The 15,832-nt window shown below is 37.5% G+C and overlaps 1 protein-coding gene and 1 long non-coding RNA gene across 3 annotated transcripts; both read left to right on the top strand.

Annotated features, from left to right (window-relative positions):
• Positions 1-1,600: 1,600 nt before the first annotated feature.
• On the top strand, positions 1,601-2,170 carry LOC125192255 (uncharacterized). Its single transcript, XR_007171332.2, has 2 exons — positions 1,601-1,744; positions 1,873-2,170. It is a non-coding gene; the product is annotated as an uncharacterized LOC125192255 (long non-coding RNA).
• A 9,877-nt stretch (positions 2,171-12,047) lies between these two features.
• Positions 12,048-14,733, top strand: LOC125196064 (bet1-like SNARE 1-2). 2 transcript variants are annotated; one of them, XM_048094426.2, is made up of 7 exons: positions 12,048-12,158; positions 12,235-12,278; positions 13,002-13,158; positions 13,743-13,799; positions 13,894-13,953; positions 14,052-14,137; positions 14,358-14,733. In XM_048094426.2, the coding sequence occupies exons 2-7, from the start codon at positions 12,265-12,267 to the stop codon at positions 14,383-14,385; spliced, it is 402 nt and encodes a 133-aa protein (XP_047950383.1). In that variant the 5' UTR covers positions 12,048-12,158; positions 12,235-12,264; the 3' UTR covers positions 14,386-14,733. The 2 variants fall into 2 exon arrangements, with proteins under 2 accessions (XP_047950383.1, XP_088913361.1); XM_089057235.1 differs by lacking the exon at positions 14,358-14,733 and having other exon boundaries at positions 12,138-12,278; positions 14,052-14,141.
• The last annotated feature ends 1,099 nt before the right edge of the window (positions 14,734-15,832 follow it).

Genomic DNA, 15,832 nt, shown 5'->3' with positions numbered 1-15,832 from the left:
GTGTCCGGCTACTTTTAAAGTATTTGTATAAACAAAACAATTGACTACAACTCAAGATCAACAAAACAATTAATTACAACTACAGCATTAACAATCGAAACACACGGTAGGTATGTTCAACTCATAACTCGAAATGACTAGTCTATTGCTGATCGAAACACAAGACTCAATGTTTAGTGGAGGAGTGAAGGAAAATAAAGCTCAAATCTTAGATTTTTTAAAATTTAAATGTGCAACTTGCAAATTGAATGGCTTGCCCAAATAATTTACTTTTATATCTGGATTATGATTTTATTGGATTATTCGGCTCGATACGTGAATGTCGGACTGAACTACCATCCCTAACATAAGAAATGATGAAATAATTACGTGAGGTATATACATTTATAGAGTGAGGAGACTATTAAACAAGAGTATTTTTTTCAATAAATTTATATAGGTATATTTGCAAAATTCTGATTTTATATATTACTAGTAGAAATGCCGCTGTCCTCCTTCTTCTTCGCGGTAACGATCTGCTATCATAATGTGTGTTTTTCTTCTTTGATTTGTTTAAGTTGATTTTTTTCTGATAGATTTAAATGAATTTCATCCAGATTTTCTCAATCTATCTGTTTCTTCTTTTCGAACATAATTTGAATCATAATTGGAATCAATTGGTGTAACATTTATTGAATCTATTAGTGTAATAATTGCTGCGAAGAAGCTGGAGAGAATGCTGCGAAGACTACTGATATGCTTAGACCAAAAAAGATTTAAGTTGCTGCATTAACTGATTTTTCTCTTATTACATTGCATATATTACTACTAGTATATTGTTTGACTCTACTACGGAGTACTATTCATATAGGAAGTTAAATGCAATGCCTTAAATTGAGAAGATTCTGTCACAATTACAGAGTATCTTAAGCAGAAGGGTCTTTTATTGATAGGGGATGGGTTTACCTCCTTTTTTGCCTGCTAAATCAGTGAAGTAAGCTGTTAAAATTTTTAGGCTCACTTCATTTATAGAATTGGAGCTTTGTGAAATTTTGTGAACTAGTAGTAGTGAAATTATAAAGATGAATGGTGTAGATTGATATCCAATTTCTACACTATTTCTATCAAGTTAAGCCTATTATTTCTTCAGCTTTGAATCATATCTTGAGACATGTTTAAAATAAATTCCCAAGATATTATGAACAAATAAATTAAGTATTTTTTGAGCATACGTTATACAGGTGGTATGAGGTCATTTATCATTAAATCCTATAGATTGCATAACCTGTTTACTTAGTATTGATAAAATAATCTCCCCTCAGTCCCAAGTTAGATTAACGTTTTTTGGCCCCGAAAATTAAGAAATTTAATGATTATGTGAAAAGGTAACAAAAAAGTTTATAAGAGAAATAAAGTATACGACATAAATAAAAATATAAAATCGGATCAAGAATAACACTATACTTTATTACTTTAGTCTAGATTCATTATTCAGGATGGTCATTTCATAAACTAAAGTCACTGTCGCATCATTAATTTGACGTCCATATTCTTTGCAAATTATGTAGGACCATTCTGTAGTAAACAAAGTGGATCCTTACATTTTTGATAAACCTAAATAATTCATGTGTCACTTTATACCAATCAAATTGATTCTGCCCTTTTTCTAACCTTAGCGAATAGCGAGTAAATATTGTAAGAATTTGGGATCTCCCTCAGGAGGAGCCTGTTTCAGACCTCGTCTTTGGCCTCCTGTTTCCCTTTGGTGAGATTGCAGCCTCATTTCTTGATGAAGAGGCCTTTGAGCCGTTTGTATTTGTGTGTGCATCTTCATGATCATCAACTCATTTTTCAAATTTTAGATCTTAATACTTTTTGATAATTTTCTTGCAGATTAAGAAGTGGAACAGATGATTAGAGAGGCTGATTTGGATGGTGAAGGACAGGTTGACTATGATAAATTTGTGAAATTGATGATGACTATTGGAGAGAGATATCTCTAAGTTTAATTTCACTTCTATTTTGTATTTTGATTACAGTGTTATGCAAAATACAGAATCTCATAGATCCAATAAGGTTTGACCATGCAATCATACTTGATCGGCGAACTGCACACTGTCAAAAACTTGCTGACGAATTTGTGTTTTTCACTCAATAATCTCTCTGGATGAATTTTGCACTTTCTTTAGTTTTTGCTTTCTTCACTCTTGTGTGTTTTCTTGCATCCAATTTTGATAAGGGAAAAACCTATGAATATTAAACGTATCAAATTCTCAAAGTACTTATAGATGGGTTGGACGTTCTTGAAGCTTCTCCAATAGATGAATTCCAACCATCAAAAGACTTGGAATATGAACCATCTCATGTGAACTCGAACACTCTCCATGAAAATATGAACCATCTTCATGAATATGGAATATAAACCATCTACACTAGCTTGCGTAACATTCTGGAGAGGATGGGCGTAGGGTTTAGTTCGAACGGCGATTACAAGATCGACATCGACGACGAGCAGTGGGAGCATGTTGTCCAAGTCCGACCGTTTTCTAATTTCTATGTATGACTTACTATCCTCAACTTGATATGTATTATGTCGTGTAGATGGACCCCAAAGCGAAATTCATGTGGAACAAGTCTTGGCCTTTCTAGGAGACATGGATAATCATATTCGGGGAAGACCGTGCGCCAGGCACCGGAGACGAGAATGTATTCGTAGCGGCCGCACGCCTCCGCAACCTTGACGCGGGAGGTGGTGGGAGCCATTGCGATGAGTGTGATTCATAACCAGATTTCGCGCCACCGCCTCCACCACAAGTAGGAGATCTAGAAGAGGAGCCCCTAGGCCAGCAGAACAGCTCAGCCACCAGTGACAAACCCTCATCAACGGCGAAAGTGTGCGGGGAAAAGTGTAAGGCAACCCATACCGATGCCATTTTTATGGATTTTTTGGCTCCCTTGCATGCAGAAACGAACTCAAGGTTGGAGATGATTTCTTCAAGGATCAGCTATGACTTCGATCTCAAGCAGGCCCGACAGGCTGTTGAAGAGCTAGAGATGTGCAGTGCAGGTGCGGTGTGTGATATCACTCGATCTAAATGGTCCAGAGGATTCGACTAGGCTTTAGAGGCTAGAAGATCATGAAACTATTAGAAAGGGGTTGTTGGGTGCACTCTATTTCTTCAAAAACCTCAACCCACTATACTACAACTAGCACAGGGAAGTAAATGATCGATCCCATGAGGATGAAGGTATTACGAAACTGCATTTGAGGATGTTTTGGGAAAAGGGGGCTGGCTGCTGCCATGCAATTTTATGGGTCGAGAACTTAAAACTACTGGGTCTGAAAGATAGGAAAAACTTTACTCTACCTACTGGGTCTAAGAAATGAGAACGTACGGAACATGCATGACTTTAGAGAAACGAGATATTTTAAAATTCTAAGACAACTGGAGTTAACTTAACTAGACGGACTTTCCTAATTTGGACAGACAATTATAAAGCGAAGAGTGGGGACAAGTTTCCTTAAACTACCAAGGTCTGAAAAAGCATGCAGAAAAGTAAAAAGACAATGCAGATCGTACTAACAGGGTCTGGGGGACTTGCAGAAAAAGCAAAGTACATGTGCAGAAAGTACTGACAAAAGCAGATCTGGTTCTAACTACCAACAACTTCATCTTCTTCGGGAATCAAACGAGAATAGCAGATAAAACAGAGTATTAAACACCATGAAAACAGAGCAAACTTCAGATCTAAACTTAAAACGAGAAATTAAAGCCTAAACTACCAGATCTACGCTACTGGACCTAAATGATGCAGAAACAGAAAGTAAATAGCCATAATCATGCACGACGTAAACAACAAACACCAGATACACGAAACTCCAACTCAAATACACCACGATTCAACAAATCCAGACATCTCCATACGCAAATCCACAACCTCCATCAACAAACCAATAGATTTCAGCTCCAAACATCCAACAATAAACAAGAACGAAAGCTAAAAAGCAAGAAACGAACATCAACTCAGCGAGATCCAACAAAAACCAATATAAACTTCCATAATAACGAGAAATAGGTTCGAATCAAGTAGATCAAAGCAAGAACTAGAGTTATGAAACTTAAAAACCAACAAGTACTTGAAACCGAAAGCAAACTAAACAAAACAAAGTAAAGATTGTTTCTTCGCCTTCACAAGGTGGTGTTACACAACAGCAAAACAACGATGAGAACCACGGTGGCCAGAATCACTCCATCTCCAAGTGCGCAGCATGAGAAATGAGAAATTTGAAGTGTGGAACTAAGGAATGGAACAAGAGTTTGAACTAAAATGGTGTTGAAGTGGTTGTCTTGTTCTTCAAGGTTGAGCTCTTTATATATGCGAGGCTCTGATCCCTAGGGTATCCATCTGGTGATTTGACGCTCTTGCCCTTGAGTAAGACTTTTAAAAATGATCTGCTCATGCTCCATTCCTTAGTTCCTGTCGCCAACTTTTAATTCTCCCAGGTCTGGACGACGACGTCTGATATTTACTTCAATTTATTCTCTTTTGCATCTGCCAGGTCAGGTAACAGCAACTCCTAGGTTCGGCAGATTTACTACGCACCTGAACTCATAAACACAGATTAGCGCCCCAAATGCACAGAATTTTAACCCAAAATCAATGCATGAAATGAGTCTTATCAGCTGTTTTTGACAAGCTCGGTGATGTGGAATGGCTCACCATTGACCAGCGGTACCTACTGTGCAACATTTTGGGAGATAAACCACAGCGGCTGGAGGTATTCATGGGCAGGGACGGACCCAGGCATGGGCTAAGGCGCCGCTCCAGCGGGGGCTTAGCCGGTGCCGGTGCTGGTAATCCCATCATGGCTGCTTGTGTCTACATTTTTTAACAGGAAGAAGAAAGGATGAAGGTAAGGAGAGAGAGAGAATGAGGCTAAAGTGAAAAAATAGGGTAGATTTAAAGAGTAATTATGACAAATTAATTTTTACAGTTGTGTGGGTCCTGCATTTAACCTCTATGTTGTTTATTCTGGGAATACAATGTATACTACTACTATAATTCTTAATTTCTTGTGTGTTTTCGAGAGATTTAGGAATGGAAATAGTGGATATATACTCAAATTCTTTTTATTTTTGGAATAATATTAGTATATGCTCATTTTCTTGCATTTATAGTTCAATATTTAATTTATGCTTCATACTTAACAAATTATTTTACATATCTCCATAATAACAATTATGTATATCTATGTTAATATATAAAATAAATAATTAAAATTTGGAAATCTAGTTAATTTATTACAAAATAGAATATAAAATCATGAGGTTTTATTCTTTTTAGACTATATATTTTTTATCTTTTATTATTCTTACTGATAAGGCTCGTTTCATGCATTAGTTTAGGGTTAAAATTCTGTGCATTTGGGGCGCTAATGTGCGTTTATGAGTTCAGGTGCGTAGTAAATCTGCTGGACCTAGGAGTTGTTGTTACCTGACCTGGCAGATGGAAAAGAGATGAAATTGAAGCAAAAATCAGAAGTCGTCGTTCGGACCTGGGAGAATCAAAAGTTGGCGACAGGAACAGAGTGGAGCATGAGCAGATCATTTTAAAAGTCTTACTCAAGGGCAAGAGTGTCAAATCACCAGAGGGATACCCTAGGGATAAGAGCCTCACATATATAAAGAGCTCAACCTTAAGAACAGGAGGAGCCACTTCTACACTTTCTTAGCTCTAGCTTTCGTTCCATGCTTTAGTTCCACATTTCAAATTTCTCATTTCGTCTACTGCGCACTTGGAGATGGAGGATTCTGGCCACCGTGGTTCTCATCATTGTTATTTTGCTGCTGTGTAACACCTCCTTGTGAAGGCGAAGAAACAATCTTTACTTGCTTTCGTTTAGTACTTGTTGGTTTTAAGTTCGCAACTCTAGTTTCTGACTTTGATTTACTGGATTTGAACCTATTTCTCTTTATTATGGAAGTTTATGTTGGTTTTTGTTGGATCTCGCTGAGTTGATCTTTATTTCTTGCTTTTTAGCTTTCGTTCTTGTTTATTGTTGGATGTTTGGAGCTGAGATCTGTTGGTTTGTTGTTGGAGGTTGGAGATTTGCGTATGCAGATGTCTGGAATTGTTGAATCGTGGTGTATTTGAGTTGGAGTTTCGCGTGTTTGGTGTTTACGTTGTGCATGATTATGGCTATTTACTTTCTGTTTCTGCATCCTTTAGGTCCAGTAGCGTAGATCTGTTAGTTTAGGCTTTAATTTCTCGTTTTAAGTTTAGATCTGAAGTTTGCTCTATTTTCATGGTGTTTAATACTCTGTTTTATCTGCTATTCTCGTTTGATTCCCGAAGAAGATGAAGTTGTTGGTAGTTAGAACCAGATCTCTTTTGTCAGTACTTTCTGCATATGTACTTTGCTTTTTCAGCATGTCCCCTAGACCCTGTTAGTAAGATCTGCTTTGTCTTTTTACTTTTCTGCATGCTTTTCCTGACCCTGGTAGTTTAAGGAAACTTGTCTTTACTTTTCGCTTTATGCTTGTCTGTCCAAATTAGGAAAGTCCGTCTAGTTAAGTTAACTCCAGTTGTCTTAGAATTTTAAAATATCTCGTTTCTCTAAAGTCATGCATATTCCGTACGTTCTCATTTCTTAGACCCAGTAGGTAGAGTAAAGTTTTTCCTATCTTTCAGACCCAGTAGTTTTAAGTTCTCGACCCACAAAATTGTGTGGCAGCAGCCAGCCCCCCTTTTCCCAAAACATCCTCAAATGCAGTTTCGTAACACCTTCGTCCTCGTGGGATTGATCCTTTACTTCCCTGTGCTAAGTTGTAGTATAGTGGGTTGAAGTTTTTGAAGGAATAGAGTGCACTCAACGACCCCTTTCTGATAGTTTCATGATCTTCTAGCCTCTGAAGTCTAGTCGAATCCTCTGGACCTGTTAGATCGAGTGAATATCACACAGCACGCACTGCACTCAAAGGGCTCTTCACTTACTCTTTATTTATTTAAAAATTTTATAAAATGATGAAAACACAATTACAAATTGAATTTCAAATACAAAATTTCATATATTGTTTATATGGTATAATATTCATTTAAATTAAAAAACTTAGTAAAATTTTGACCAATTTGATCATGTTTGAAATCAAAATAATAAATTGTAAACTTTCAATTTTTCGTAATCATCACCATCGATTGCAAAATATTGTTGTTTTATACTAGTAAGTAAGTTTAGCACCAGCTTATTCAGAATTCTGATTCCGTCCATATTCATGGGCATGCCGCCACAAGCTCGACTTGGATACCTACTCAAGCTGATGAACGAGTGATGGGCGTGTGTGACTAGTGTGGCGTAGGGTAATGGGTTTTAGTAAGATGCATAATAATAATGTTGTGGTAGTGTGCTTATTTACGTTTGTGGTGTGTTTGGTGGTCACAAGACCGTCGCAGAGGTACTTTCGTACCACCCACCGTTTGCCGGTCCTTCATGGTCCACATATTTGAAGTTAGTTGTGTTTTGGTTATAACACTGCCGACGCTAAGGTAGTTTTGTATCACCCACCGAGTGCCGGTAGTTAATGGTCCACATCTTCTATTCTGGTATTTGTATTTGCATGTAAGTTTGTCAATCAATTATTGATAACCCAAGTGTTGACGTGTTGTGTGTTAATTGCATCCCTTGAAACGCACGACCAAGCAAACCTTGTGCCATTAACATAATCAAGAAATACGTAGTACTCCATCCGTCCCACAAAAGATGTCACATTTTTCTTTTTAGTTTGTCCCACAAAAGATGTCACATTTCTCTTTTTAGAAAAAGTTCTCTCTCACATGAATATAAAAATTATATTTTCTCTCTCCATTTAACACACAAAACAAAACCTCCTAAAATCTCGTGCCGTCTCACAAGTGTGATATCTTTTGTGGGACGGAGGGAGTATTTACTAACACCCAAATTTACAAAGATGGGTAAAGATAACATGCAGACATGCGCCCCTTAGGCGTAAATGCACAAAACAAATTGAGAAATTTTAGGGGAAGCAACTTTGCCAAAAACATTACCAACCGTGACTATCGTACATGGCTTTATTTTAACAAGGTTGAACTTCAAACAACGGACCAAGCGTCGCCCACCCGAAAGGGGAGTTCGATGCTCATGAGCTGCCGAATGGTGAGAATGTTTTGGGCGTGAGAAAACCACGGTTGGGGACGAGGTTGCATGTGTTTGGGTTTGCACTACGGTTTGAGCATCCCTTGCCAGTGGGGACATGAGCTTCGTCGAAAAAGTTACGTCGTACATAGCGTTTCCGCTTATCATAGGATATGTCATCGGACGTTTCCTCTCATACGTCGCTGCCAGTGAGTACAATTTATTGCCACCTATATCTCCATAAACCCTAAAGTTCTCACGACAGCAACGCAGTTTCCTCTCATACTTCTCTGCCAAATGAAGTGTTTTGGGTCGAGAGAAGCAGCTCCAGCTCCAGCTCGAGAATCGTTGGTAAGAAAGGTTTTCTTATTAGTTTTATATGTTTTGTGGGTGATTGTTAATCTTATTTGGTTGTAGATTTGTCTCTCTGACATCAACCGGCGGATTCGTGGATGGGAAGCTGCCATCAATGAGCTATTGAGCCATTTCCAAAACCATCGGAGTGGCATAGACCCATATGGCAGAATGGCAATAGTTGGGGACACCAATCGAAGTGGAGTACTGGAGTGTGCTGCCATATTGGATGCTCTACAGATTGTATCATTTTACGCCGAGGATATCCTAAGGTCCGAGAGTTCCTACACGTACTTCAACGTCGAGAACAGTCTATGGCCGGAGCCGCCCCTTTACCTCAAGAACATCCACTTCCATTATGTCTAAGTAGTCCTCCAAAGATATGTCGTCGTACGACGACGAGAATTGTATGACCTTTGCCGTAGGACTTGGATTGGGCAATAGGTATCCGAACATAGCCAGTAGCCGAAAGTATTCAGGCCCGTCGTGATAATAATAAGCCAATGCGAATGGGTTGCACTGCCAACAAGGGAAACACATAAACATGACGACAAATTATAGTAACATGCAAATTTCTACGCGTTTGTATTTTGCACGTAACGCACCTCAATCATTCTAACCCAGACGCATTCAGCGGTATACACAAACTTGTCTGCCTTATCCCAATATGTACCGTTGGAGTTGATGACCTTCCGAAACGTGGTACATCGCATTACAAGTAGACTCATACAAGTTGTCTCTTCGTCTGAAAATGGCTTCTCTCATAAAATTTTGTCCGAAATCATATTCTTCCCCATTCACTTCGTTCCCATTCACATATCTCATCAAAGCATATGCCTCCCCTAGAAAAAAACCCCACCTGAAAACCAAGCGTGCAACCAAGCGTGCAAGAAAACCAGTTTGAATCATCCCGATGACATCACCAAACATTGGTTTGTCCAGCACCGCCGTGATTGTCCGATTAAGGAATGCAGGAAAAAGAAGGACAAGGAATGGGACATCAAGAAGTGTTGTGTCAAGAGGTGTAATTTCTGCAGAAATTGTCTCGACAACAGTTGGGGTGCTTGACCTTCAAGCCGTGCCCCCGAAAGTTCGACATCAGCAAAGAGGACTTTGAGAAAAGTCCTAGACAGGCCCGATGACAAGGCCAACTACTACGTGATGGAGGGCAAATATGGATGTCGGCATGAATGGATCCCTTACCTGAGGGAATTCCTGGAGAGGGGGGGGGGGATTGGAGGAAGAGCGAAAGATACTCAACTGCGATTGAGAGATATGAAGAAAACAAGGACGAGGAGTAAGCTGATTTTAGGAGGAGGAATAGGCTAGCGATCGGAGGAGGCGGTTTCCACTAGCACTTTAAATTTATTAGTATTTCGTAGTGCCATTTAAAACCTACTTAATTTTTGTAATCCTCTCTATTATGAACGCTGTTAAGGCCTTGTAATGACCTATTTGCATAAAAAAAAGTAGACTCACAGTTTGCAATGTTAATAGCCGTAAAAGGTATCCCACATTTGTCTTGTAACTCTCGTGTTGCACATGACATGAAGTAGCTTGGAAAAGCTTGGTACATACACTCTATCTCATTTTTAAGTTGCATGAGGGTCTATATAAGCACCCCATCAACCACTGAATTCCACTTATCTTCGTAGAAATTGTGAGACTATAAGGAAACGTTTAGCACGATTAGGTGTTAAGGGAATGGATGCATGGTTATTTTTAGGTATAAATTTGAGTTGTAAGTGTTGTATATGTATATGAGATGTTGTTTACATTGCATAGATAAATTAATTTATGCATTGAGTTTTGATATGATAGATAACCACTACCGCACATTACTCGAGAACCCCCTTATGCATCTACACCCCCAACCCCCTCGCATCTACCCCTCTCTGGATGAAAGATTTTGTAAATCTTAGTCAGTGTTCGCTAGCGAATGGCACCTGTACCTTGACACCCATCAATCCACTGAACACCCCTAGTTAGGAGAATTTTTTAAATCTTCCTTGAATACTCAACCGAACACGGTTTCGTATACCATGATTTTGATGTTGACGAGGGAGTAGCAATTTGTATTCGTCTGGTGGGGTGGCGTGTGAGGGTTCCTAATAAAGCTTTTATGATATTTTCTTTCACACATGACAATTCATGCAATGAGACAAATTTGCATAGGTAATTCAAATTGCCTACCATGATTTGCATGCACCCTTAGTAAAGCTTTGAATTTGTGGTATACTACCGACGAGGAAAATGCAATCGAAAATTATTGGAATTTGGTTCGTAACTAAGTCATATCTTGGATTTTGGTATTTTAGTGTGTTTCATTGTGGGAATCCGACGGAATTTGTGGTCATGTTGCAATGTTTGTGTAAGGAGCCAATGATATTGGCATTTGTTGTAGGTTTCCGCATTCCATTAGTAGTACCGGATTTTCGCATCTATGGCAAAATCAAACGGCCCACAGAACAACACACACACCTGGATGACGTACAAGACGATGGATAACAGAGATGCTAATTTAATGAGAAACAATTTGCTAGAAATTGCAGTTAAAATATTGTATTTGTTAGAATGTGACGCGTAGGGCTTACCTTCTAAAAATCTTCCCGACAGAGAGCACAACACCTCCACTAAGCAGCTGTGGTATCCGGATCTGAAAACAAACACATCAGATCGACTAAAGCTTTGGAAAAAAGGCACATATGGTACAATTATTACCCCAAAAATGAAGTCTACCGCTCTTCACAATGTTATACGGAATCACAATGTTGGAAGTAGGTGGGATGTTTGAACAAATGTCTGTAGCAGTGTTTGGGAAGAAGGGAGAAGTGAGAGAAAGATGCCACACAATTTTGAAACGTTAAATGAACTCTACTGTGTAAATGGTGGGAAACCCCAAAAAGCTGAAGGGCCATCTAGTCATTTCGACATCAAATCTGATGCACTGTAGCGGACAAGAAATACAAAACCATGTGCTACGCCTGAATTATTTCCGTCCAAAGTCAAGCTGCACAGTGCGGGCCGCATGTCAAAACTAGGGCCATGCATATATATTTAGTCAACACCGAACTGACACATTTCGCATGATTTGATCCATTTCTTGCCCTATTAATGATCAACGAATGGGCCCTTAGTACAATGTTACGTTATGATTTAATGGTTTTTTTATAACATAAAATCAAACACTGACACTGTTTTTTTCATGTATGTCTGAGTTTAGGTTGACGTTACACTCAATCTTTTTTCATCATTGAGTAATTTTTGTGTTTCTTTAGTAGTGTATCTTATGTCTCTCTGACTTAGAGCAGTAAACTATTAGATTTACAAATGAATAGGAATTATCTAGATTTTAACATCTAATCAATTCAATGACTATTTTATTTTCATCCCAAATAATTCATTAAAAAGAACTTTATAGCAGTGCTTAGAAAATAGAAAGTTCACTTGAGATGGACAGAGGGAATAAGAATTACTAGCATTTTCTTACCTTAAAAGAAGAAAGGAAAACAACTTCAACTGGAACTGTATATAATTGCAGTAGGATAAGCCGTAGAGACCGTGCTATAGAGAATTGTACTCTCCCAAATAAAAGCAATGAAGTCAAAACTATTGGGTGCAATGCTCCGTAGCGTACAACTCATTCCATGATTCAAAATTTTGTGAAGCAGAGGTTTGTCGATTTCACTGCTAAATTTCATTCGATCTGCAGATTACACTAAATTTCTCCATTCCTTGTTCTCACGCAGCGCGATTTGCTGTTATTCGATCCTGTTATCATGAGTTACAGAAGGTCAGTGTTATTATCTGGATCAATTTGTGTTTAGTTATGCATTCACAATCATTTTCAATTAAAATCTAGTTTTTGGATACCAATACCTAGAATTCATTACATCTGTAGATTTGATTGTGCAGTTTTTAAACCACTGACATGATGCAATTGGAATCTAGGTGTTGTAGTTGTTTAGGTTTTTTCTGAAAAGAGTGAAGCGTTGTTTATGGACTATTCCTGATTTCCAAATCATTAACCCATGCATTGCGATTCCCATTTGTTTTGCTATGCTTGTAATTGCTAGACGTTTTTGAATTTGAATAAATCAGAAATGAGAGCAGTTGGATTAAGGCTTTTGAAATGATTTACTATGTATGCAAGTAACTCATGTTTTATGTGAAACTGAAATTATGTAGGAGGTAGGCTAACATGAGTACAATACAGTTAACATAGCTGAATTTGGTAATCGTGTGACCTAGATGATGCCAGTAAGTATCTTATAGAATAATTATTGATTAGCTTCTGAGCTAATTCCGTAGGCGTGACATGAGGATGGGCACACAGTTACTTGTCTGGTCTTCCATCTCTAATTTGGAGCAGAAGATCCAATCCAATGGGATCTTTGTTTGCAATGTGGTTTTGATGCCTGTCAGGCATGCTTGTGCAATAAAACAAATGAAAAGATTGACTTATATGATGCAATTTTTGGTACTGTTGAATTCTCATGAAGTTATAATCGCACAGGGACCATAGAGGCTCGAGGTCTGCACTTTTTGATAACATGGACGCCCTTGAAGCGGGTGGACTCAGGACCTCTTCATCATATTCAAGTGGCATGGATGATCATGACAATGAGAAAACTGTGGATAGTTTGCACGATAGAGTCAGCTTCCTGAAACGAGTGAGAACCACCTTCCTAAATGACTTGTTATTAGTATGCTTATGTATGTTACTTGGTGGTGGTGTTGCTATATTGTCATCATTTTCATTGTGCACATTTTGACACCAGTGTGTTGGAAATTGAACTGAATTCAAGAGATTATGGATCCAATCTTCACGTTGAGCATCAAATCTTGTAAAAGCTGTTGCATTTTGGCTTGGAAAACTGGACCATTATCAATTGATGGTATTCTAATTGCATTATCTTATCACATGCAATTGTTAATCTTCTATAGCCAGCTGAAAATGTGTTGAACAGTTGAAAAGATCTTATTTATCCAGCTATGCTCTGTACCTGTGGTCGTCCATGGGGATTCTTAATTAGTACTACTGTCGAAAATTATAAGCTATTTTATTCATAACCTACATGTTTGTTATGTCTGTATGCTACTCGAAGTTTCTTCAGCTAATAAACTCTTATTGCTAACTATAAAAGTTAAACTAACAATCCAGCTTAGCAGTAGGGTTACATGGAATGTTTGGGTTGTATATCTGGTATGGGGTATCTGATTAACATTATTATCTCTTTACTGGCGCTTGTGGCAGTTGACTGGAGACATACATGAGGAGGTGGAGACTCACAACCGTATGCTAGATAGGATGGTATGTAAGTTCATGGATGTATTAAGGAAGATTTGAACACTTTCTTGTTGTAAAATTGTTCTTATCTTATTGGTTCCCTTTTTTAACTAATAAGGGCAATGAGATGGATGCATCAAGAGGAATCATGTCAGGAACAATGGATCGTTTTAAAATGGTAGGCTTAATAGATCCTTGTAGTTGTTTATTTTTCTTAATCATTCATTCCTTTTTATGTTTAGCTATACTGAAGTATGGTTTCATTATCTTCTCTAGGTGTTTGAAAAGAAATCGAATAAGACAATCTGCAAACTTGCAGGATATTTTGTGATTTCTTTCTTTGTGCTGTATTATGGAATTAGGTGAGCATCTATCTCTTGAATCTACCATTTCTTTCACCATGCAGTATAATTTTCAAGAAAACAATTCCTTTAGTTCCCTTAGGTTCTACTGTACACATTGTCACTTTCTCCAAACACCTTCATAAGTCATTGGATTCTGCCACATGCTATAAAAAAACGATGGATCAAAGGATTAGCAAGATGGGTGCTGCTTGAAGCTGATCACTCCTTTGTTTTGCAGGATTCTCCTGTATTACCTGTATAGTTAATCCGGGATTGTGATGTCGTACAAATGTTCTGCGGTGTTCTCTTTGTGATAATACTCCAAACGAGGAATCCAGAGTACATAATTACTGAAGCTACGGAATCATGCCTAAGGACAGGTATTGGCAATTCTGATCTCGAAGCTCCATCCACCGAACCACATGTTACCGTTACCATACGATTTTAGAACATAGCTTTTTTGGTACAGCAGCATCATAGCTACTATTTTAGTCACTGGCTCGTGTAAATATATTCTTTTCACCCTCCTCGTTCCTATTCTCCATTACTATATACAACTAATACACAGTGTTACTATTTCCTGTTAATCATATTATTACCATCTTAGGATCCAATGCTAGCACATTATATTATTTTTCTTGGTAATTCCTGCTATATCAATATTGAAGGTTATCACCAAAACTTGTAGACGTGTCAATATCCCATTGAAAATCATATTTTGTTCGCACATTCGTAATTTTATCAGTGACAAGATTGAGAAGAATTGTCTCACTATTTGTAACAAGATTGAGAAGAATTTTGGGTGAATAAAAAGCTAAATTTAGGTGGTAGTTTATTAAAATTAGTGGAAGTTGAATAAAGAATTGTGGCGCTCTATGTTGTTGGAATGCGGCTGGTGTCGGATTTAATGGAAAAGTCATATTTAATGGATGAGAGAGTTTCCACTCATTGTCTCCATTGTATTTGGGCGTTGTTTTTCAATTCTAAAATTTCGATCATTTCACCACTTTTACATAATCAAATAATGACACACCACAAAAGTATCTAGTAGTAATTATATTTATAAATTAAATATATCTTTTTTTGAAGCTATTTTGCTTCTGTTTTTGTCGTTGCATTGGATTTGAGCCTTTTCAATAGATATTTCGCTATGCTTGGCTTTATGTTCGATTAATTTAGTGATGTTTTATGATGATTTCTTTTCTATAAGTAAATAGCATTATTATACAGAAATGACAAAACATAATGAAGTAAAAGTCCAGAAAAGGGATTGAATAACATGTTAAATATTCATTGAATTGTAACTTATACTATAATTTTCCACAACGAAAATCCTGATGAAAAAGTCATTACTTTACGAGGACACATGGAAGGATGGAAACGCAATCCTCAATAGTTCCATGAAGTACAACAAAGAAAATTACATTTATTTCCACAAAAAGAAAACGGAAATTACAATATTAATGGTTAGTCAATGTATAATGCTCCTCCCGTCACTACTAGCTAGTTTTCCATTTGGATAGTGCACATGTTTTAATACAGGAGTACTAAATATTTACGAAAATTGGTAGTGATTAGTTTCGTTCTATTTGAAAATGAAATAAATCATGAAATTTTAATTTTTGTCAGTTATTTCATTGGTGTATGTTTTTTTGAGCATCATCAAAACACATTATTTAGTATACGGATGAAATAATAGAGAAAATAAAAATC

Source organism: Salvia hispanica, chromosome 4 (genome assembly GCF_029641045.1).
Source record: "Salvia hispanica isolate PSC_SH4W2 chromosome 4, Shi_PSC_v1, whole genome shotgun sequence".
Lineage (NCBI taxonomy): Eukaryota > Viridiplantae > Streptophyta > Magnoliopsida > Lamiales > Lamiaceae > Salvia > Salvia hispanica.
Note: the sequence above shows the minus strand (reverse complement) of the source record. Positions and strands in the feature narration are given on the sequence as shown.

Bases quoted from the DNA above. Each gene is read 5' to 3' on its own strand.
- LOC125196064 (XM_048094426.2), top strand. The intron at 13,159-13,742 runs GTGAGAACCACC...CGCTTGTGGCAG, and splicing joins GAGTCAGCTTCCTGAAACGA to TTGACTGGAGACATACATGA. The intron at 14,138-14,357 runs GTGAGCATCTAT...TTTGTTTTGCAG, and splicing joins GTGCTGTATTATGGAATTAG to GATTCTCCTGTATTACCTGT.